This window comes from Metopolophium dirhodum, chromosome 8 (assembly GCF_019925205.1).
Source record: "Metopolophium dirhodum isolate CAU chromosome 8, ASM1992520v1, whole genome shotgun sequence".
In the NCBI taxonomy this organism is placed as follows: Eukaryota; Metazoa; Arthropoda; class Insecta; order Hemiptera; family Aphididae; genus Metopolophium; species Metopolophium dirhodum.
The window spans coordinates 22,227,395-22,252,586 of record NC_083567.1 but is presented as its reverse complement, the minus strand read 5'-3'; the positions used below and the strand labels follow the sequence as shown (position 1 = coordinate 22,252,586).

General features: G+C 28.6%; 1 protein-coding gene across 3 annotated transcripts; it reads right to left on the bottom strand.

Annotated features, from left to right (window-relative positions):
• Window positions 1-916: 916 nt before the first annotated feature.
• LOC132950017 (la-related protein 1) lies at window positions 917-24,496 on the bottom strand. Of its 3 annotated transcripts, none has more exons than XM_061021199.1 (20): window positions 20,282-20,455; window positions 13,755-13,810; window positions 12,947-13,006; window positions 12,594-12,855; window positions 9,606-9,698; window positions 9,347-9,540; window positions 9,006-9,151; window positions 8,751-8,937; window positions 8,279-8,675; window positions 5,603-5,694; window positions 5,179-5,384; window positions 4,865-5,087; window positions 4,643-4,804; window positions 4,372-4,586; window positions 3,643-3,800; window positions 3,389-3,533; window positions 3,217-3,326; window positions 3,005-3,141; window positions 2,718-2,937; window positions 917-2,645 (listed from the first exon to the last, which is right to left on the bottom strand). In XM_061021199.1, exons 2-20 carry the CDS (start codon window positions 13,803-13,805, stop codon window positions 2,530-2,532), a joined length of 3,174 nt encoding a protein of 1,057 aa, XP_060877182.1. In that variant the 5' UTR covers window positions 13,806-13,810; window positions 20,282-20,455; the 3' UTR covers window positions 917-2,529. The 3 variants fall into 3 exon arrangements, with proteins under 3 accessions (XP_060877182.1, XP_060877183.1, XP_060877179.1); XM_061021200.1 differs by lacking the exon at window positions 20,282-20,455 and adding an exon at window positions 14,458-16,569; XM_061021196.1 differs by lacking the exon at window positions 20,282-20,455 and adding an exon at window positions 23,665-24,496 and having other exon boundaries at window positions 918-2,645.
• Between the last annotated feature and the right edge of the window lie 696 nt (window positions 24,497-25,192).

The following is a 25,192-nucleotide window of genomic DNA, read 5'->3' as shown; positions in this document are numbered from 1 at the left end:
TCAAATTCTAGTCGGCAATTTTGAAGATTACACCCCCTCATGATTTTTTTTTAGATCGTCGCTGCCCAGAAAGCCATGACGGACAGAAAAAAAAACAGACCAATATTGTAAAACCAATATAATTATCGCTTCGGTAAAAATCTAAAAAAATATCATGGGGGGGTTCCATCCCCCATATCCCCTCCTGTGGTTACGCCCATAGTTATGGATGTGTAATGTGTATATTATATTTAAATTATGTAACGTGTAGTGGCGGTATATTGCAATATAGACATAAATTGAATACAACAAAAGATGACAAACTCAGAAATTAATATTTGAGGATATTAGAACAATTAAGAATATAATATATTGCAATTGTTAGATAATAATATTATAGTTAAGTTGTGTTGAATTACTATTAAACAGTGCATTCATACAATATGTTCATTTTTAGTAACCAGGTGGTAGATAATTGTAAGCCAAAATGTAAATTTGAAGAAGTTTTCATACTTAATCACATAAAAATCAATAGAATATTTAGGACTCAAAAAAGTCCATAGTAACATTTTATTTTTACTGATAAAATAGATAAGAGATTATCTGTATTTTTAATATAACTTTATCATAGGATACATTAGAACATTACAAACATAAATAATATACAATTAAAAATATCCAAAATAAAATAATTATATTTTGATAAAATTATACACAGAACAATATAGTTTATTATGTTGTTGAACAAATTAATAATAATTATATAACAGTGTATAATATATATATAAATATATAGCGTATAATTATATACATAAATATATATATATACATACACTGTTGTTATTAGCAAAGTAGCAATCAAACAAACTTAAACACTTATATGATATACACTATTTATATAAATAATTTTAATAAAAGTTATGTAAAATAATCACCCAAATTAAATTTTATATATAATAATTTTAGTCGCAAAAAATTCTGGGTAATTTAATTATAACATATTTTAATTCAATAAAAATATATTTAAAATAAGGCTTTAAATTTGGATTCAAACTTCATTAATTGTTATCATAAATTAAATACATATACTAAAAAAAAAAAACATGTATTTATATTCTACTTTAAAAATACTTAAAAATATTGGAAAATACAATACGCGACATATAAGTTAGCTATACTCTTTAAAAATGCAATCAGATTATACTAACATAATTGCTAAAAATTAAAAAATGAACACAATCATTAGAAATTTGATTTGACAAATTTTAACTCAATTTTAAGTAAGAGCAATGAGCAATTCATAAGATAAATAAAACAATAATAACCTATAATGCTTTCTTTCAAAATTTCAGTATTATTAAGAGCAAAATATATATATATTTTTACATTCATTATATTGAAAATGTTAAGTAATAAAAATAAATTATTACTTCTGCTTTCAAATAATGACATATTCAGTAATATAATAACTAATCCAAATTGTACGACAAGTAATATGAAAACTACTATTAAATATATACTATTATCCTTATGTTTTGAATTCAATTTCATTAATTATAAATAAAAAAAAAACCCTGTGAGCACATTGAAGTCTTATACAATCTAAGACTTGACAACTTTATAATTCTAATTTAAATATATATATTTTTTTTTTTTAATTATATGGCAATAGATACAACTATTAGATTTTTTTAATTTAAAATCCAAGTTTTGGAATAATAAAATAAAATATAAGATATCTAATCCCATTCCCATAAACTAATATGATAGTAAGAACTGTTCTTCAACAATGTTATCAAATTTAAATGCTAACATTATAACTAAAATAATAGTATTAACAAAATAATTAAATTAAGCAACACACTTTATACAGTACAATTGTTAAAATATTAAAAAAAACTATCACACTTAATAAATTTTCCATAATATTATTAAAGTAATTAATTATACAAAACAAAATTTCTGTTATTAAATACTTTTGTTTTTTTTTTTAATTAATTAATTGTTATGTTAGGTATCAAAGACTCACCAAACATTTTTTTTTTTTACTTGATAATCAACTTAATAATTAGCAAATCACATGACTAGCATTTTACAATAAACATTAGTAAAATAAATAAAAGATGGTAAGTTAAATTTTGAATGGAAAATGAAGAAATTAATATTGAAATAAAATGACAAAACAATGATATTCAGTCTTCATCATAATATTATTAAGTTGTAAGTAATATGCGTAAATATTACAATTTATTATTAATAACCATTGGTGTCAATAAAGAATTTATTGTTAAAATATAAATGCACTCAGATACGTGCATTACATAATACATATTTATGTATTAAAATGTCTAGGTGCTCATGAAAAAGCTAATCAAGTTTAATTTGTTTAAAAATATATTAGACCCAAGTCAATCTTGATAAATAACATAACAAAATAAATTTAAAAATATCTAAAATGTCCAAAGTTAAATTTTTTATGTGTTTTTACTAAGTATTCATTTCATAAATTTTAATAAAATAACATGATTTTCTCAGTGATATTCTGGGGCATTACTTTTGTTTTGGCGTCTCAGTAGAGTTTTCTTCAATTGTTGATGATCCTTTTTTATTCAATTCAAATGTTACCTTTGTAATTCTAGGTCCTTTGGCATCTCCTGATTTCTCACCTAATTTTTTTTATATATTTTTAATTTATTTAAATCTACCAACTGTTAATAAGTATTTAGTAGGAAACTTACCAACAGATAAATATCTTCTTCTTGGTAATACAGAGTTTTTACGCCAATTTTCATCATTAGTTGATGGAACATTAGAAGTAATATTCAATGGCTTTATTACAACATCGGATGCAACTTTTAAAGTATCAAGAGTAGAATTTTCAGAGTAACTACGGTGGCGTTTCATACGCGCCATTTTTCTCATAGATGCATCCAAATAACCTTCACTTTTAGGTAATTGCTAAAATGTATTAACATTTTTATATAAAAACAAACAAACTATTTTATTAAGTCTTAAAGTTTATTACCTCTTCTGCTTTTCGGAAATCTTCAATCGTTTTAAATTTACTCAAGAATTGCTTTAACTTGGGATCTACTTGAAGCGTTTTACTATATTTGTAATACTCCAAAAAGGCCCAAAATTTCTCTAATCCATAAAGTTGACCTACAGTTTATCCATAAAAGAAATCTGAACAGTTAAAAATTGTTTTTAAATTTAATTTAAAAACTAACAAATTACCATTTTCATGATCTCTTATAGTTTCTGCTTGGAAATCTTTATATAATTCTGGTCGGAATTTCCTTTCAAGACCATAGCTATAGTAACGAAACAAGCATTCTAACCCATACCTACAAAAAAAACAAAGATATATATAAAAATACTATTTGTTACTGACACAATTCTAACAAACCTGAAACCATTATTTGAATCATCAACCGCTAAAGATTGGAACTCTTTATACATGTTCTTATTAAAATTGTCACGCAAGAAGAATGACCAGAATCTATATAACGTATTCATTTCTTGAGACATTCCTGGCCCAAGTCTAGATCTCTCTAGAGAAAAAATAAAGAGAAGAAAATGTTATATTATTTTTTTATCTTGTTTAAGATATTTAATATCATTCTATTAAAGAATATTTACAAAAATTATTATTATACACACCTTTTAAACAACGTGAATGATATTTATGGTATGCTTGTTGAGTAAAATTATTTTCCATAAGCAATGCATGAGAAGGGTGATGAAAAGTTGGCAATGATTGGGGTGTACTAGATAGAAACCCTTCACTTGGACTAGGACTAGTTCCTAATGTCCCACTACTGAAAAAAAAAAGTAGTACTTATGTAATATAATAAAACATTTGTTAAAAATATCATCAAAATTGAGCATATGAAAACACAGTTAAATAAATGTATTATTATTGTTTTACACATAAATTGGACATTAGAAATAGCGGCATTGAGAACAAAAAATAAATAAATATACATTTCATAATTTGTTTATAGTTACTTCATTTTATATCTTTTCCAATAAAAACATAAACATTGTTAAAGATTTTCTTCTTTTTAGTATATATGTCATAAATTGATGAAATTATAATATAAAGTGAATTACTAAAATGCAAATAAATTGCTTTTGTTATAATATGTGTGGGAATATCAATGATCTTTTAGACGTTCATCACTAGATAAATTAATATTATACTTAATGTGTTAATAGCCTACAAATGTCTATGTATTTTAACAATGAGGCTTCTTAAAGCTTTAGCTCTGCGACCTATGTTGTGCACAGTTATACATATAGTATCACAGACATCGATAATGATAATATAATGCTTAAGATCATATTTTATCATACATATTATTTATAAAATTATAATATTGGTATTACCCAAATGATGTTGTACGAGGTCTAGTATGGGCACGAGAATCTAACACCCAACCTACGTGATGTTCACTGTCCGCATTAAAACGGCTTCGTTTTCTATGTCCAGATTCATCAATATCGCCATAGAAGTGACGACGATTTGGCTTTTGTAAGTCAAATTTCACTTTAGTCTTAGTCTGTGTTGCAGTTTGAGTTTTCACTTGTTTATTTTCAATTTCCTAATTAATAAAAATGTTAAAATAGTGTTAACTTAAAGTAAACTTAAATCAATTACTTTTCTTTCAGTAGATTCCATAATTTCGGTTAAATTATCAACGTTTAGAGAAGGTGGTGGTGGTGGAGGAACTTGATTGACTTTCTTTGGAGCTTTTGGTACAAGCCTTTCAAAAACCTCTTGAGTAACAACATTTACAGTCTTGTAAGATGAAGTTTGATTCTAAAGAAAAATATTATAGTGAAATTTGGCTGAATATTAATTTATGTTAATTTAAAATACCGTAGAATTTGTATGCCATAAGTCTTCTTCATATAATCTTAAACCTAAGTCAATAGCATGTTCTAAATCTTGAGTCATTTTTACACGGGTTGTTTTATCATGAGATCGATCTTCAATCTTTTGAGGGCGACTTATCATTTTTTGTGTAATAATCATGAGTTTGTCAATATCTTTATCATCAAAATCATCTTTATCTCCATAGTCAGATTCATCAGTATCAGAACTTCAAAAAACAAACCATTAGAAAAATTAATAAATATAATCTTATTTGATTTAAGTACAAATTTGAATGTTTAATAAAAATATAAAATTACCCAATTGGATCTTCATTAAATTTATTTATTTTTCCACATGGCACAACAGCAAGATCTTCATCAAACTGAAATCCAAGATCCCACGAATTTGATGCATGAGTATCAATTTGATTCTCAGGAAAATTACGTTTAGGTAAATTTGATGCTACATTTAGCGTTTCTGATGTCATAGAACTACTGTTTCTAGGCTTCGAGCGCCTTTTTACCTGCAATAATAGTTTGATTATTTTACACTCAAAAATTATTTGTAAATAAATATTTATTTATTAACACAATATTTGCTAAGTTAAATAAATTTAAGTATTTAATTTTAATAGATATATACAGGATTAATATACGTTTTAATAAGTTTAATACAAAATTATTATTTAATAAAAGTTAAAATAATACAATTAATTAGGTACAGCTAAATATAAAAACATACTTCTTTCCACGATTCTTTATCATCTAAAACTTCAACTGATACATTTTTGTTGTCATTGCATTCTTCTTTAATTGTATCAGACTTTAAATTAGCTGTTAAACAAATAATATTAATAATATTAATTTATTCTTAAAATATAAACAAATACATTAATTTTTATCTATTTTATGATCTTATTATTATTATTATTATTTTTGCAAATACTTATTAAGAATTATTTTTTTTATAAGCTTTATGTCATCTTTATATATAAATGTGAAAATGAAAACCTTTGAGGCCTATGTTCTCGGAAACCCCCGAAACTATTTGCGGAGAAGGTTTATGGCATTTGATCAATTCTCTAACTTAATAAACAAAGGAGTTATCAATTATTATAAATAATGGCTTATTACGTAATAATAAATAATAATAATAAATCAGTATTATTCTCAACTCCTATACCCATAACAACCATTAATAAACGATCTATCGTAAATCTAAAAATTCCTGTTTGAGAACCTATCAGGGGTGATCAATTCCCTTTTTAAATTAGTGTGACACTCACAAAGAATATGGCTTTCTATTGGTGAAAGAATTTTCGAAATCGGTTCAGTAGTTCCAGAGATTACCCTTAACAATGGTAACTAACAACTCCTCTTTATATAATAGTATAGACTAGCTGATCCCGTGCACTTTGTTGCCTGTTAACTCTATATGACTCAAACTTTGTTCAATTTGTTATTTAATATTCGGTGTATAGTATTCAAAATTTGTCTTAACTTTTCCGTTTCCCGGAATAAAAATTGTGATACGCAGCAGTATGTTATCAGGTCTACCTGCTGTAGATCACGGACCCTGTGCTGTTTGTACGTATGACGTAACTCTAAAGTACCAAAGTTATACCAAGTTTGTCGTTTTTACTTAATATAATCAATTGATATAAAATCCTATCCTAACCTAACCGTACTAAAATCTGATAAATTAAATAAAAAACAAATTTAACCCTTTGTAAATATTAACCTATCTTCTTCCCAGAGGTCTAATCTACCAACTAACTATATAAATACACAGACCATAACTATACAGACTAAACTCTTGAACTACTTATCAGATCTTATATGTATATTGACAAAAGACAATAATACAAATCAACAAATATGGCCGATTAACCAATAGCAATCAATATATTATATACAGATGACAATTTTATTTTATAAAAACCTTCTCCGTGAAATACTCTTTCGTTTTAAAAAAAATCAAGACATTTATAATTTATACAAGAAGATCTGATAAGTAGTTCCAGTTCCAGAGTTTAGTCTGTATAGTTATAGTCTGTGTATTTATATAGTTAGATATATATATATAAATTAATGTTTGTGGGTAGATTGGACCTATGGGAAGAAGATAGGTTAATTTACAAAGGGTTAAATTTGTTTTTCTTTTATTCATCGGATTTTAGTACGGTTAGGTTAGAATAGGATTTTGTATAAATTGATTATATTAATCCACTGTAGGTGGAATTAAGTAAAAACGACAAACTTGGTATAACTTAAATACTTTAGAGTTATATACTATAATCATACACTTACGCACAAACAGCACGGGGTCTGCGTTCTACTGATAATGTACTGCTGTGAATCAGAATTTTTATTCCGGGCAACGGAAAAGTTAAGATAAATTTTGAACACCATGCACCGAATATTAAATAACGAATTGAACAAAGTGTGAGTCACATAGAGTTGATACATTTAACGGGCAACAAAGTGCACAGGATCAGCTAGTACTGTTATAAAGAAATCTGGTCACTAACAATTTTGACAAAATAAATGGATTATATATCTATCTCTTGAATAAAATCCATAATACCATACTACATAATACATTCCATTCAGGTTATTAAGGAACAAGTTATGATGGTCAAGCAACATATGTCTGTACTGTGTATGCTTGCTATATAGTAAATCTATTGCAACTATGTGGCTAATGCCTAATATTGTGGTATCATGATTCATGATGAGAACATATGTTTCCTAAAAAAATGTTTAGAACTCCTTATATTCCTGTTGTGTCCGTCCGTTTATTAGTTGTATTATTGTTATGAACTACGACTGTTGATAATAAAAGGTATTTATTTATTTTACGTAGTTACTGTACATACATTTTTAATGGAATTATAATATATTGTGGTGTATTAACATACATTTAGAAACTGGGAATTTAGAGTGAGCTTGCCTAACTTGTTTCTTAATATACTGTATAGTTCTAATTATAATCTTAAAAAATCTTTTTACAAAATAGTATATATAGTTCTCAATACTTTTTATGGTAGTTCATAATTTTAATATTAATTATGTAGTCACTACAAATCAGTGGCATATATAAATAATTAATTCTTTCAAAAAATTATAGAGGGTTATTCCTTCCCCCCCTCACCCCAACGTCCATAGTACACCACTGCAAAGAATAACAAGGTGACCAATTTTACTGTACTAGGCATAAGAAATATGAGTACTATTGAATTTTTAACCAACAAAAATAAACATTAAATAATTTAATTAATATTGCTTTGTAAAATATGATAAAATATTAATTACAAACTATAGTTACCTAACTAAAATAGTTATCTAAATAGTTATCCGATGATAAAAATTAATATTAAAATTAAATTAGAAAATGTATTATGATTTTTATTCTTACCAATTTTTGAATGTTGACCATTAGATTTATTGGATGTATCAAGAACTTCACTACTACTTGTAAAAGGAGTATCTTTTATTCTTGTTAGTTCACAGTCATTAGTATCACAGTTCTCTTCAGTCTTCAATTCTATGGGGCCATTCCTTGGAACGAATTCTGGGACATCGGGATTAAGATTCATGGCAGCTTGTGGATCAGAAACTATGTGTATGCTTGGTGGCGGAGGAGGGGCAGGTAGATTTTTTACCATTAAGTCTGGAGAAATAAGTGGAACAATAGTAGGCGGTCCCATCGGATGAGCAAATAATGGATGTTGTGCATTTAAATTATTTTTAAATAAAAATTGTTGAGGTATTTCTTTAAGTGGCCACTTGGTTGGATCAGTTCGGCACCTTACCTGTTAGTGTTGAAACTAAAAGGTTAATATACTAGTTAAACTAGTTTTATGTTCGAATGCTAAATGTTTTCATACCATGTGAGTACTAAGTTCTAATTCTTCCATATCAATCATTGCTTTCATAACGAGGCTAATATCTTGACTAAGTTCTCTCACACGTTTAAAAGATGCAATAAATGTTACAGGAACATAACCCTGTTCATCCATGTGAAATCTGAAGAATGTGTCTTTGCAAAGATTATCTGTTGAAAAATAGTAAGATCTGGAAAAACGTAAACATTAATAATTATATCATGGTATTAAAGAAATTGTAAATAATTATCAACGCACATTTGTTGCTTAAGAAGATTAATCACAGTCTGTTCGTTTATCACTGGATAAGTCATAAACGGAACTAATTCACAATAAGGTTGGGTATAATTCAAACGGGATGGACCTGAGTACAAAACATCACTTCCTTTAAAATTATAACTAGCCTGAAAAATAAAACAGTTTTAAAAGATTATAAGGATGAACAAATTATTTGGATGTTTAGAATTAATTTGTAATTTAAAATATTAATTTATGATTTTCAATCAAATGTTCATGCAATACTTTTATTAATATGTTATTTAAATAATTATATTTATGAACATTAATAACTATCATAAATGAGCACAAGAAAAATTTACATTCTTTCCATCTGTTTTTTGGGAGTTAGTCTTAGGTTCTTCATCTTGAAGCCTATTGCGAGATCGTTGGTGTCGCAGGTATCGCATTGGACCTCCATCACGTTTGTCAGAATCTGAGATAGTATTATCTGACAAATCAGAAACCTTGCGACTATTTTTATTCCTAATTTGATTATTACTTTTGTCTCGACCACCTGAGAAAAAATACGAGAGTATATTTGTATACTCTATATAAATTATTGATTAAATTTGTTCTCACCAGATCGATCCCTACGATATTTTGAAAGTCTGCTCCTATAACTGTTTTCTTTAGATATTTCAATATCAAGAGGTGTCCATTTAGAATGTTTAACTGTAATAATATAACATAGGTAAGCATATAAAGTTAAAATTATAATATACCATTATGATCATATACAGGCTGATTCATTAAGCGCAAAACACTCATTATCTCTAAAAGTATTGTTTTTGAAAATATTTTTTTACACAGTTTCGAGTTGTTAAAAAAACAACGTTTTTGTTAAAAAATCGTATTTTAAATATTATTTTAAGTTTTTTACTGTTTTGAATGAAAACAGTTTTAATTTCATTTTCCAAAGCAGAATATTTGTTAAGTATTTTGATACATAAAAATCGAATTTAGGACGAGTAGTTTATGAGTTATAAGTATTTAAAGTTTAGACAAGCAGAATAGTGGACAAACATTTTGCGGGGTAACCCCATACCACTCCATTCCACCCATCAAACTTTAAATAACTCATAAACTACTCCCTCTAAATTCGATTTTTATGAATCAAAATACTTAGAAAAATATTCTACATTGGAATATGAAATTAAAACTCTATGGTGTCATTCAAAAAAGTAAAAAACTTAAAAAATTATATGGACTAAATAATATTTAAAAATATAATTTTTTAACAACTTGAAACTGTGTGAAAAAATATTTTCAAAAACATTAATACTTATTGAGACAATAAGTGTTTTACCGCTTAACAAATCATCCTATATATAAAAAAAAAATGGTAAAAGCTTGTTATATACTCAGTGACAGTACTATTTTTCTCTCTTAAGAGGACACCTTATACACATGACACATTGTGTTCTCACCGTCTAGCTAACACATAACATATCAACATCATTTACATTCAGCAGTTACAATTGAATGGTTAAGGGTCCCGGTGACAGTTTTTCAAATTTTTCATAATTCTATAAAATTTGAAAATTAAATTTTATATTTTAGTTGTCACCTCAATTATAAGACTTTTCCACTAATCTACTACCTGATCCCTATTTAGGGGGCGTTAATAGGGTGTATTATACTGGTAAAATTACTTTACAGGAATAACTCTCAAGCTTTGTAGAATTGTCAGATTTTGATGACTATTTTTTCATCTAAAAGAAGAAGACTTCCGACAGCCCGCATCGATCTCTGATTTTGTATTATTATTATTATTAATTGTATTAAAAAATTTGTAAAAAAATGCTTTTTATCTTGTATTTGTATAGATATATTATAAAGTTTGAGAATAAAATATTGAAAAACAGAGATCGATGTGGGCTGTAGAATATTTCCCTCTAGCAAAAAAAAAAAAAAATATGAAATTTGGTTGATTCTACAAGTCGGTATTGTTATTCCCCCAGTGTATTTTTGAGGACAAAATAGCACCGAGCGCCTTAAGCTTAATAAGAATGAATTTACCTAATATTAGCCACTTAAGCGTACATATACTAATCTGCCAAAATTATTAGACCCTCCCCCCTCAGTAGATGTCAAATGGTTTGTGATTAGTCACCGTCGTCAGCAACTGATATTACTCCTCGTTTTCAACAGCTGCCGCTGTGTTATATGGGAGTGGGAACGGTAACCATTTTACATTAGTTGAATAGGTAAACTTGAAAGCAATAGAATATAATGCAAAGTGCTTTATTTATTGGGTGTTCTAGGACAATACATTCAAAGTATATAATTTGTTTTATGTAACAGATACTTCAAACGTTACACTTTTATTTGCATTTTTCACATCTTTAAGAATTACTATTTATAAATGTGATAACGTTTTAATTTATGCATAGGCTAGGAAGTAAAAGCTAATACTTTAAAAAGAACTTCTATGTAATAAAATGTATTGTTTGTGTACTATATAATATTGTTTTGTAACTATAGTGCGTTTCATAACAACTGCGACTCAACGCTAACGCGCCTCGTGGTGTTTTTTCATTAGAGTTTCTAAAACTAGCGCATAATAATGTGCGGATGATTTAAAATTGATAACGAATATTTTACACATTTTCTACTTCTAGTTCCAGATCCTAGTTTGAAAACCCATGGTTTGAGACAAAACCACCACGTTAGCGTCGAGTCGTAGTTGCTGTGAAACGTACTATAAACATAATATCATAATTAATTAAGGGCAAAATTCCCATGGACCACTTTCAAATGAAAGTTTAGCCAAAGCCCTATAAAATTAAAGGTCTAGTTGGTTGCACCATTACTTAACATGCTAATCAACAATTTATTAGGTTTAAACGAATTTTGTTTGAAAAATCATAATTCTTATGCATTATTTAAAACTTATAAAAGTTTGAAAAAAAAAAACAAAATTACTAACTATTATTTTTGGATCATATACCTCACTCACACTAATATGAATTTACACAGCTACACAAGTATGCAATAAACATTTCACTATAAAATACACTGACTCGCCGGCAACTTTCCAGTACATATACTGCTGACACTGCATTGAAATGAAATTATTCTTATTATTTTGTTAATTAAAAGTTATAAATGGCAGTGTCGTGGCCGGGCTAAAATACATTTATATTTTCATATTGTTTAATTGTGACAGCCACATTATGCCTAAATAGATTTATTTTTATAGTCATATTATTATATTTTAGTATAAAATTTATAAATTTACATGGTTCAGCCTGGCAGCCATAGAAAAAATGCGACCCAATAGGACTATTCCAGCTGACTCACATGGCCAGTCTGCCTCTGGATCCATTCATTCTAATATTTAAGCTAACAACACAAAATTGGAACTTCTGAACGTATATGTTGGTATGTTATGTGTTAATAAGACGGAAACAACATATTATGCGGGTACAACGTTTTCTTAATCTAAAAACAAATTATGTAGATAACACGATTGTATTATAAAGTTGAAATATAATATATCTAAATAAAAACCTATAAAAAAAAATGTATTTGATAAAACAATAATTGTTAAATGTTAATACTAACCTTTTTTTCGTTTATCAATATTATTTGATTCATTGGATGATGAATGGCCAGAATTTGTACCATTTTCTTGTTCATTAATATTTGGGAGGTCATTGTTTGTTTCATTTTTTTTAACACCATTAATCTTTTGACAAGACTTTTTAGCTGATATTATGTCATTAGTAGAAGTCTGGGCATCTTTTGCAACTACAGAATTATTAACTTTTGGCAATTGTGATTGAATATTTGGTGAAGTATTTTCACTCTGTGATATACATTTTTTCTACATGAAAAACATAATGAATATACATTAATAAATCACTTTTAATATGCTAAAAATTAAAATAAATTAAATTGGTAATATCTAAACATACGTCTGGGCCCTGGGAATTTCCTAAAGATGGCCAAGCTTCAATACCATTTAATTCTTTGTTCTGAAAAAGGAAATAGATAGAATTTAAGATAACATTTCTACAAAAAAACACATTTCAAAATTAAAAAGTATTTTATTTGTGTGACTCATTAATTAGTTTATAAATATATACAGAGGCGGATTTTCGGGTGGGGGGGGGGGGTCCAAGGGTTCTGGAATAGTGGAATGTATAGAACATTTACTATCTATAAAAATATTCGGCATCGGATGTAAAAGAAACATCATGATACAAAATAGAATATATTCAGAAAAATTTTAATTGTTAGTTAAGTAAAGTTATAACCTTAATTGTACCTATTTTAAATTTAAAATTTATATTTTTTTTCTTTAAATTAACCACATTTAAGAGGATGTCAGCGCACCATTTGTTTTCCTCTCTGGTTAGGTTAGACAAAACGCATTTACGCAGAATTGTTTTTTATATGTTTTTAAGTAATCTTAGAGTAAAATCACCCATTACAAAAAAGATAGAGAATAATATTTTTGAGGGAATTACATATCAATTTGTCTAAATATTGTTTCAAAACAATTTAAACATAATTTAAATTTTTAACATGGAAAAAATAATTCTGTGTAAATGTGCTTTGTCAATGTTGCGCGTGGGCCAGAGAGAAAAAACAAATAGTGTGCTGACATCCTCTTAATATAATATAAATTATAGACTTTTATATGTTTTTCTAATAATGAACTACCTGTTACTTGAATTAAAATGTAATATCAAATTGTCCTAATAACGAAAATGTACTTACTTTTTTAATCTTGGTGAATTTGCTGCTACTTAGGGCTTTACTGCTTGACATATCACCTGTAAAATACATTGATTAATAATAAATTATAAAAAAATTAAATATTACTATAGTATAGGAATCTTTATTAAGCACACATTGACTTGCTTTATTTAATTATTTACAACAGTTTTTCTTACATAATATATTTTACTAAAACATATAAAAATAATTACTTTTTAAATAAATATTTACAGTTGGATACAGATGCATAATTAAAAATAAGTTATATTTATACTGATTAATAATTAAATTACCTATACCATTTATACATTTATTATGGGAAAAAAAATATACAGACTTCATAGTTCATATCAATAATACAGAAATGTATTTATTTTATTCATTAAATATTAAACATCAACAAAATAGTTATAAATAAATTAGCGCGATAATAAATTAGTCCTAAGTGGACGGAGGTGAACGCGGGCGATCCTATTCTGACCATGCTGTCCTTGCAACGCGTCGAAATACAAATTACAAATTGTTTTGTTTTTCACCGCGTTCACGTAGGACAAGATGTATCTTCATAACAACTCCTCAATGCACAAGTAATTACCAATATATTTAAATTTTTAATATAGTTAAAATGTAAAATAAGTGGTACGTACACTACTACACTAATATAATAAAAAATAATAGATAGGTAATGTATATTACTCAATACCAGTGGCGTGTGATCGGGCAATCGAGGTAGCGCACGCAGCAAGCCCGTTTAGAAACGAAAAAAACAAATTTATCTTATGACGTAAATTTGCAATATTTCTTGTTGTAATGTAGGTTTTTTATTTTATATATAATATACTCTTATCTGTATTATATCATATTCAAAATTAGAAAATTAAATTGTTTTGTTATTTAAGTATGCAATAAATAAATTGACAGAAGCACTCGGGATTTCGATTACCGGGCTCGTATCACTACTACAGTTGGCATGGTCGGGAGCGGTATGACCACTGTTCTACGCAGCAAGCGCTGCATTGAGCGATTATATAAATACTTTTAGAAACGGATTTTCTGATACTAAACGTTTTTTTAAGCACAAATACGCAACATAATAATGTTCATATCGTTGTACACGGACACAACGCGTATGATTCCGTCACATAATATTACTTTTTTGATATCTTTAGGTATTATTTAAGTTTTAATAATTGTCAATTCTTTTTATTCCCGGTTTTTTTTTTTTTTTGGCGTTTTTAGCGTAAATATAGATATAGATGGTCGTGAGTGGAAAACCATCCATCAACAACACCTTTTATTTTAGATATGTTTTTTTTTAATGAGCGGTTGTTATGTTGATAATTGATATTTCGTCGATTATTATAGTAAAAAGTGAAATGAGTGGGTTTATAAGGATTTAAATTTGTTTAGGAAGAAGGTCATTTGAGATGAAATGTTTTCGTTTTAATTACTTACGTAAGTACTGGAATTTATTATGATTTGTTAGTACCTGGTTTATGTTTGACATTGTGGCCTGTGAATTGGTTTAACTGTTATTTAATTATTTGAGGGTGAGGTGATGTCGGATGGTGGGGTTTGACAATGTATTGGTCATATAATTTGAATTATCTTTTATTTCGTTTGTATTTGTTTTATTTATACATATATCAAATGCTTAATACAGCAGGTGGGTAGTGAGGAATTTCGGAATTGCTATAGATTTTTGAAAATTTGACATCCACAATAGTTGGTGGAGTGATTTTCATCAGGTTAGGAACAATTTTACGGTGGGGGGTCGCGAAATGTAATAAAAGTGGTTTTTGCCGCAACAGACGCATCTAAGATGATGGTTGGTTATAGAATGTTCTGGTGGAGCCTCGGCATTTGCAGTTTAGACATTGAGCCGCCATTAAGGTGTCTGTTTGTTGATTCGAAGTACTTCTATTTTAGTTTTAGTTTAGTATAAATATTTGAGTTACTTAGTTGTTGTTTAGTGCAGGTTCTAATTGATAAAAAAAATAGAAGTAAGGTCAGTAAGGATGTGTTGGAGTTGGATAGTCTGTGACGAGCGTAAGAAACCTTTTGATTCAGTTTCATTTTTGTATAGGTAGTATAGTTGCACGGTGGGATATAAATGTGTGATAATCAGATATGGGTTTTAATTGATATGTAAACAATTCGGATTATTATTAATTTAAGAAATTTATGGTAGGTAACTCAGTTAACACCTTGGTGAGGTACTATTAAGTTCAATTATCTCGGTAAAGTGAATTCATTGGTTGGTTATATTTTATTTTATTTTTTCGTAAAACTCTTGGTTATTTAGTATTTTTAAATTGATGAATATTGGAGGCCGTAAGGGGAGTTTTGTGACAATTTCGTTCACCATAAGGGTTTCTATTTTTGTATCGTAATTTTGTGATTAACTATCAAATCAATTTGAAGTAGAAAATTGTGTGTGTAGTACAGTAGTGATTCGATCATATAGTATAGAGGACCCATGTCTCGATAACTTGAAGCACAGTATATAAGCGACGCGTCTCTGGCGGAGATATTTGATGTGGCCATGCGAGAGAAATGACGCATATCTTATATGGGTGTTATATAAATATAAACTAAATAACCAACAGCTAAATATGCGACGGTTCGCCTCACACATTTGCTTATAAAGCATCTCTAATCAGATACTCATAGATTATATGCGCTTCAGATTGTTTACACTGGCGAAATCGGCATGGCTCCATCCATAACCTTTGGTGTAAGGTGTACTGTTGAAAGTTGATTGTATTGATTTAGATAATGGTGATATTCCGGCTAAATTTAGATGTTTAAGAGGATTGCAAACAGACAATTATTATTCAACCAAAATGTACAATATTTTGTCAATCATACTGATGGACCTGATAACGCGATAGGACTTCTGAACTGATTTGAATCCGTTAATATGTTTACTTGAGATCGATAAGGCCACTTTGTTAAAATTGTGTTCCTAAACTCCAGTACAATCTGTTTTAATATTTAAAATTTACGAAATTTGGAAATGTTGATTATTCGAAAATTAAATTAAACATCTTAAAATGTGGCCACGATCTCAAGTAGACTACGAATTCAAATTAATTTTCAAAAGTCGTATCACGTTATCAGGTCTACCGGTAAGATTGACAAAAAGTACATTCAAATGAACATATTACATTGTTTACCGTTCACGTGTGCAACGTCGAAGCGGTGACTTGGGAGAGCGCTCAGCTATTTCTTTTACACATGCACACACGCTAATGATCACTTACTAAGCACACATTTACAAGACCCGCATGCACACAATTTGGAAATTGCATATTTTGAACTCATTAAAAACTGTCCATTTGCAATCACCTAAATTTGGGAATTAAGCGAAACGATCAAAGTCCAGTTGATATCAAAGATATGTTTTATTCTATAATTTTAATCAGTGGCACTATTGGATTTAGTTTAACGCACGATGAGTTCTGTTTGGTGGGGAGTGGCGTATTTCTGTCCATTTCATGAAATATTTTCTTCAAGATACGAATATTTGTTTTAACCTATTAACACCCAATAGCGATTACAAGTAATAATATATGCATAGTATGGCAGTAACAATTTTGATTTAATTTATAATTGATAAATAGGTACATGGAAGAGAAGAAAACTTACATTAAATTATAGAGGCATTATTTATTAAGGGTATGAAAAGGATTCGATGACAATGACCATAGGAAGTGGAATGAGATGGAACTAGGAAGGGGATTGGACTTATGGAGAAAAATAAATGTACACCATAGTTAATACTGGCAAGGAGAGCAGGTGCGTCATATAAAGAGAGAAAAGAAATCGGATGTTTGCTTCGTGATGACGATGACGTGAAGAAATAATCAACGCATGTTGCAAGGGGGAGTAATCATGGTGAATGTGCTTAATTTTGATAACATCGGCTTAGTACGAAAGTGATTGATCTTATACCCACTCAAGCCTTAAATGGTTCTTAGCAAGATAAGGAAGCCAAACTATCGCACCATAATTATAATATATATTGGGCCCAGTATTGAGCGAACTTACGCGAAATAAAGAGGATAGAGGCAGACAGAGGAACTGAATGCTTTCGTGTTACGCCCGATAAAACAAAGGACAAAGAGCTTTACTAACTATAATATTTATATGATCAATTTCAAAAGTAAAATAGACTCAGATTTTTAAATTTAAAAACTCGTTCTAAAGTAATGTTGTTTAATAAGTGAGCTATGGTAAAGCATCTTCCATAGAAAGACATAACTTGGCATTTTTAAGTATTGAGTTAAATTTGGGATATTTTGGAATATCAGCTATGAAAAGCGTGGGTGTTCAAATATATTTGTACGATATCATCAGCAAAGAGAAGATTGTTGGCTTCAGTTATCCATTTACTAACTGAACTGACATATAAAATGAAAAGGACATTTCTGAGATGATACACCAGGTGGAACAGAAAAAGAAATTAAATTTTAACAAATTGTTTTCAGTTTCTATTGGAGATAACTTCAACAAACAGAGAAGTTCATTTCCGATACACAATGACTCAAGAGTTCTTATAAGAAGGCCGTGGTATCTGCAGGTTAAGTGGTGGGATTGCGCAGCAATAGACAAATTTTGGTCTCTAGAATAAGGAGACTTAACTCGTATGGCCGCCCGCATAAAAAAAACCTAGGTACCGAAAATGGGGCGCACGATTTAACAGCCACAGGCTGCGCTGCATACGCTTGAGTTGCTACTTTAACCTGCGTCGTATAGAAATTATTCAAGTTTTTTACGTTTTTTTGGAAAATAATGCATTATTTTGAACTATGACCCTCTTTAGACTTAATAGCTTGTACGATTACGCATTTATACATGTGCATGCGTATAAATTTTATTTTTATTATTATATACATAATTAATTAATACAAATAGTTAATAATAGTTATTTTATATCTTTATATCTATGTTCACAGTAAGTATGAGCCCGATACTAATCGATACACTATACACATGTCTTTTCGTGAACGATCGTTTTATACCGATATGTATCGTTACATTCAAATTAATTTCTTAAGAATGTTGAATGTTTATGAAATATACACATATTATGCACATGTATAAATGCTTAATCGTACAAGTTTAAATCTAAAAAGGGTCATGGCTCAAAAAAACATGAATAATTCCTAAACAACGCGGGTTAAAGTAGCAACTCTAGCGTACGCAGCGCAGCCTGTGGCCGTTTAATTGTGCGACTCATTTCTGGACGTTATCAGAAGTGGAGTTTGGGTCACCTTAATACCTTATTCTAGTCTACATGGTCATATCAAATGTACTTTTATTTAAGTTCATAATTCATAGGTAGCTATAATATTAGTGCAACAAGGTATCTATATACAAACGACGTTTTAATCCGCCGTTTCCAGTCTGTACTATCTTAATTCGTGTCTATTTGTATTCAAATTATAATATTAATCGAAGGCAAAATAAAATTGACGAGGATCACGGGTTGCGGATTACAAGTACTGTAGCGAATGCTTTTTTTAAAACCTGTATAGACTATGTCCACTTGCCCCTTTGTTCAGTAATTTCCGATGTAAAAAAAGCGAATAAAACGCTGCTGGACGCGTTAGATTTATCAAGTCTAATACCGAATACAACAAATTTTATACATTTAAAGGAAATAACGATTGCTTACTACCTACAATTTCTATGATCCACTCGTCCATGTCGAGTATTTTAAAAATATTTTGTAATAGGTATTGAATACCGTAATTTGTACCTATTAAATGTTAAGTCAACTGCAGAAATAAAACCGTACCTTAAGAGCAGTCATCATTCGTATTTGAAGAGGAAATTCAGAATCTTTAATGTATTGAAGCATTTTGAAATAGCATTCACAGCAACAGCAGTAGGTATTTAATGATTTAAATGCTCCAAATAAGCAGCGATAAGTTATTTCCAATTTACTGCCAACAGAACATCATGGTACTGTAAACCATGTCAAACCCAATTAAATGTTATTAGTCCAGAGCTATAAGATTGAAAATGAACATTGACATTTTCAGCAACACGAAAAAATTCAAGTTTTTTTAGTAATTATTTTTTTTTTTTATGTATAAGGTACGTAGTAGAGGTAGGCTATAATCATGTTTTACAATCGATGTAATAAAAATTTAATTAATTCTAAATTCTAATTTTTTTTTTCAAATCAAAACTTTTTTAAGTAATAAAATATATTAAACAGTTAGTATTTTTAATTTTACAAGTAATTTGTTAAGTGTTTTCAGTTTTGTTTAATAAAAAAAGAATATAGTCTAAATTTTAAAATTAAAAATGGTCTATAACATTATTATAAAATATTTACAGAATCAATATTAAAAAAAATGGCATGAAAGCTTTTTCATTTGAATATTTTCATGAAGTTGTTTTTTATATCCATTTTGTAATTATTTTAAATGTTCAGCTCGAGTTATTACCATTGATTATAAATACTATAATAATGTTACTGATCGGCAATTATTAAGAAATAAAATAATTACCTAAACACTGTTTTAACAACGACACACAAATCCAACTATCTGGCAAGAATCTAAAATAAAAACCAACTCGCTTGAAATTCTATGTATGACCGTACAGTTAATTGTATGTATCACTCGTTTCTTGTTAATTATTGAATATTATGCTTAATTTAACTAACCAAACAAAAACAAGTGATGTATTTAAACCAGATTTGTATTTTGATCTGATAATTCATACCTATAATAGTTTATTACATCTAAAAACACAATTTAGATATGGCATACAATTTAATAACCATAATAATTGCCGTATATGAAGTTTATCAAGTGGTTATCTTGTGTACAACACTAATCAGTATTTGAACATTGAATCATCACACTATAATATCGAACCATTGTAACTACTACATTATTGGCTAATTTATCATGGCTCGATATTTTTATTTAAAGGTACATGCAACTATGCAAGAAACACTTTTTGCAAGTAACAAATATCATAATATATACCTAATAATAGACATAATGGTAAATTTGATATAAGGAGAACAAAAATTATAAAGTGTAGAGTAGGTATATTTAAAATAACTTTTCATTGATACCTATTAATTTCATTAGTTTTACAGACAATTTCTTGGTAGGTACTCTAAAAGTTTCAAGTAGTTTTTAAATCTATGGACTGGAAAGTGGAAACATAATAATTGTAATTAATACATTCAAAAAATTATTTTTTTTTATCAACAGCATATTCTTGAAGCATAAAGAAAAACTGCAGAAAAGAGTTTAAGACATTTTTACAAAGCAAAGGATATTTTTTTAAAAATTTTTACCAATGATATTTTAATATTAGTTTTGAACATACCTTATTATTTATTTATTTTATAAGGATAGGTAGGTATTTATTACATAGGTAATAAGGTTATTATAGAATACCAAAAATTAAAACCTTAAATTTTGTAGCAAAACATTTTAGATACCTAGGTGATAAGAATAAAATATGATTATTACCTATCTAAACTAAATCGTTTCGATTATTACTTAGACTAATTCAGACTGTCGAAAAGCTACTATCAAATTCAACTTATTGAAACTTAAAGTTCTAGAGTAATGTTGGTAATGTTAATTTTATTCAATGTAGAAACTATCTGTAAGTACCTAGTTCATCATATTAATTTAATTACAGTAGGTAACAATTTAGTGTGAAGGTATTGCTTTGAGTAAGTAGTAAGTAACTACTTATTTTAATGTTTTTTTTTATATTTTCTCTATAAAATGGTAATAAATGTTGGTATTTTTATAGATACCTACATCTAATAGTAGTTAGGTAATACAATATTAAAGTAAGTACCTCGAATACTTTTCTTACTAACCTAAGTCTATATACCAACTGAATTGTTTAAGTATCTACATAAATATTACCTAAACAATTAAAGGGCTTGATCTTATTACTAGTTTTATTATAAGTACTTCACACAGATAGGTAGATAACTAATACAAAAACATGGACAAGTATTAAATATAGGTACCATACTTAGATACTATTACTTTAATAAACATTATTTCAATAAAATTTGATTAATTAATTGTATAGTTACCATAGAAACTAGGTATCTAAGCGCGATTTTAACGTAGGGGCAGGGTACATGTTAGGTTATATATATATAATATAATAGGTACTTACATAATCATAAACTGGTGAGGCCTCACCATTAGCATTAAGCTATAATGTCCTTACCTACATATAGAATTAAGAGTTGATAAAGATCACTTTTTGATACCTACATAATACTACCTATTTAAAATACTTTTTTATACATAAGGTAACATTATTATTCACATAATTATTGCTTCATAAATAACTCTTACAGCTGGAACTATTTTATATTAACGTAATCAATTTGAATAGTTTAATTAGTTTACATATACATTAATATTAATAGTAGCTATCAATAATAGATTATTGACTATCAATTTACTTTTTTAGTTTCAGATACCTAGGTAGGTAATATACATAATATGCAATATCTTGTATAAAATAAGCTTTAAAATGATTTATTCTTCATTTATGTCTAAATCACCCTGGAATTAATAAGTAGGTAAATAAAGATTTACTTTAACCATTAATTATATAATATAAGCAAGTATTTATAATCAATGCTTTAATATAATATCCTATGTCATACAGATATAAATGTTTTCTTAAATATTCCAATTAATAAATTCTTTAGTCTACACTAATAATTAAGCTAATAGGTACATAGCCACTTACTTTTAATACTTATTATTGCATAACATTAAAATATCTTTTAAAACATAATAAACAATTAATTAAATAAGTCTTATAAAGTTGAAAGAAAATTATGTATATGTAAAGTCCATCAAACACTTTTCTTAAATCAATGAACAAATATGGAACTACTGAAGATATTTTTTTAAACAAGTCTATTGAATTTTACATTTATACTGAATAAAACAATGTAATATGCATGTGTAGTTAATGGCAAATAAGGTACCTATATGAAATAAAAATTCAGGAAAAAATTCAAAAGGTCTTAACAGATAGACCAATTCACCTGTTGAATATCAGTTATATGCTAGAAATTAAATACTTATCTTATTTTAATTACTTATGTACACAGCATAATAATACAACAAAGCCATCAATAAACTTAGTGTGGTGTGTATTAGTTTGTATCTAGAAATAAAAAATATTGTTTACCTAATATGATTGCTGATTTATTTTTAGTTTTAACAATTCTTTTAAACTTAAATTCTGAAACTTTTTGTAGGTAACCTACCTAAGTTATTCATTTTCAATATTATTATTTGACTGTTGAAAGGCTACTATCAAACTCAACTCATTCAAGCTAGGATGCTCTGGAGTAGTGTTAGCGAAACCATTCAGTTAATTTAGCATAGACCTTTAGAGCAGTTAAATAAATATATTTAACTATCAAAAATAATTTTGATCTTGCAATTAGTTTTAAGAACAATATCTACAATATTTTACTATTCAATTAGTTTAAGCATATAAGTACTATATTCATTGCCAGTAGGACGGTAAGTACCCTTGTACTAGATTGAAATTCTATAATTTGTAATAAGTATATAATAGGTAGTTTTGTAATATCTTATAATTTATATAGATAGATTTAGGGTAAATAGAAACCTATCAATCATAATTCAGAACAAAATAGAAAGCTAACATTTTTTATTTCAAGATGAACGACTACAAAATTAAATTAGTATGTATTGGTATACATTTTTATTCCTCATATACAGGAACCAAATTTTACAAAATAATTCCATTTGTAAAACTGGTGTAAGTATCCTAGTTTAGAACTAGGTAATCTTAAAATTTAGTTATAGCAACAGAACTAATAATTATTGATAATTTAAATACTTACAACTAGTTTGTTGCTGGGGTAGCAAGACTCTTTTTTCCCCGACAATTGGGTCTTTTTCTTTGGCTGACTCTTTTGGACGAACATGTGCTACGCTTTTATTTGCTGTCCACGGGTTAGTTTTGGGCAGTGGAGCTTCCACAAATTTTTTTTTATCATTGCTACTGTTTTCACTGCCCTCGTCGCACTTGTTCAGCTCCTGTAGTGGCTTATCCTCACTAGGCTCTGGAGATTGACATTGGTCATCATGTTTGTTGTTTACATCTATATCCTCGGGTGTGGGCACATATTTTTTTGAGCGTATATTTTCCTTATTGCACGCACTTTTCGTAGACATGGCAACTGAAGGCACTGACGACGGTACAATTACCTGACTCATACTGGTGGTCATTTAAAAAAAACACGAACTGATCCGCAATGACGGATAGACACGGCTCTACCTACTCTGGCATTTTTCAAAATGCCATTGCAATAACTTGGTTAAGTTGTCGAGCAAATCGTTTAGTGGAGAAACGATTGCAAAAATGGCATACTTGATTTCGACGACAGTCAATCGTAAGCCAATCTGCCCAAGTGTTTTCCTCCAGTATATAGTACCTATTTCTTGCCAAAGTTGAATAGGGTCATCGATTTGTGTTGCAAGCACAGTATCTATGTGCCGACACGTACAAAAAATATATCACGAGAGTAAACGACTTTAGTGCACCTAAAACTTGTGAAAAATTAAAAACTAAAATATTATTTTCGTCAAAAAACCATGTGACTTTGGAAACGCAAAAACTCTGAGAACTGCGTGTTCGACGTTCGGTAACCCGGCACGTTTCTGTTTTACTGCGCAACGCAATAATATGGAAGAGAAAAATTGTTTATCAGTAAAGTTGTCCCGAACACATGTTCGCGCTCCAACCAAAGAAATTAAATACCCACATAACACATCCAATGCGTGTAGATAATAAATATTACTATCTACATCCTGCGTGCGTGCGTGAAAACCACGGCTTTGGAAAATCTCGAGACCCGGTCCCGCCGAAAGCCCGCCAATGTCAAATCTCGTCATGGTAATTATTGGGCGCATAGACATAATATTATCTATAACTGTGTATAAAAAATAGACCACGAGACACGACGGCGGAACATTCGGGGTGATAGAATGATAACACGACGTGCTGGTAGGCGGAGTTCGTTTCAAGGACTCGTTTTTACTTTTTCTTTTTTTTTTTTTGATTCTTTGGCTGTCCTCTGAGCACGGTAATAAATTTCTCTCGCTCTTAATTAAACTCGAGCGATCTGCAGGCCTGCAGATCATTTATAATCCGCTTGGCGCGACCACCAGTAATAGACCGGGTAATAATAATCGCGACCACGCCTCCCCCCCCCCCCCCCCCCCCAGTCACGGTATAAGATAAATAACAATATTATGTGGACCGTCCAGTTGTTGTAAGTTGTTGTATACGTACATAGTGATATACGTGATATTTCCAAGCATGACGAAATTAATGATGATCATAACAACAAGTCACTTCGCTGATAC

Coding starts and splice junctions, on each gene's coding strand:
- LOC132950017 (XM_061021196.1), bottom strand. CDS start 24,052: ATGACCACCAGTATGAGTCAGGTAATTGTACCGTCGTCAGTGCCTTCA. Junction 8,938..9,005: donor AATCTTCTTAAGCAACAAAT/GTGCGTTGATAA, acceptor ACGTTTTTCCAG/ATCTTACTATTTTTCAACAG. Junction 3,327..3,388: donor GATTCAAATAATGGTTTCAG/GTTTGTTAGAAT, acceptor TTTTTTTTGTAG/GTATGGGTTAGAATGCTTGT.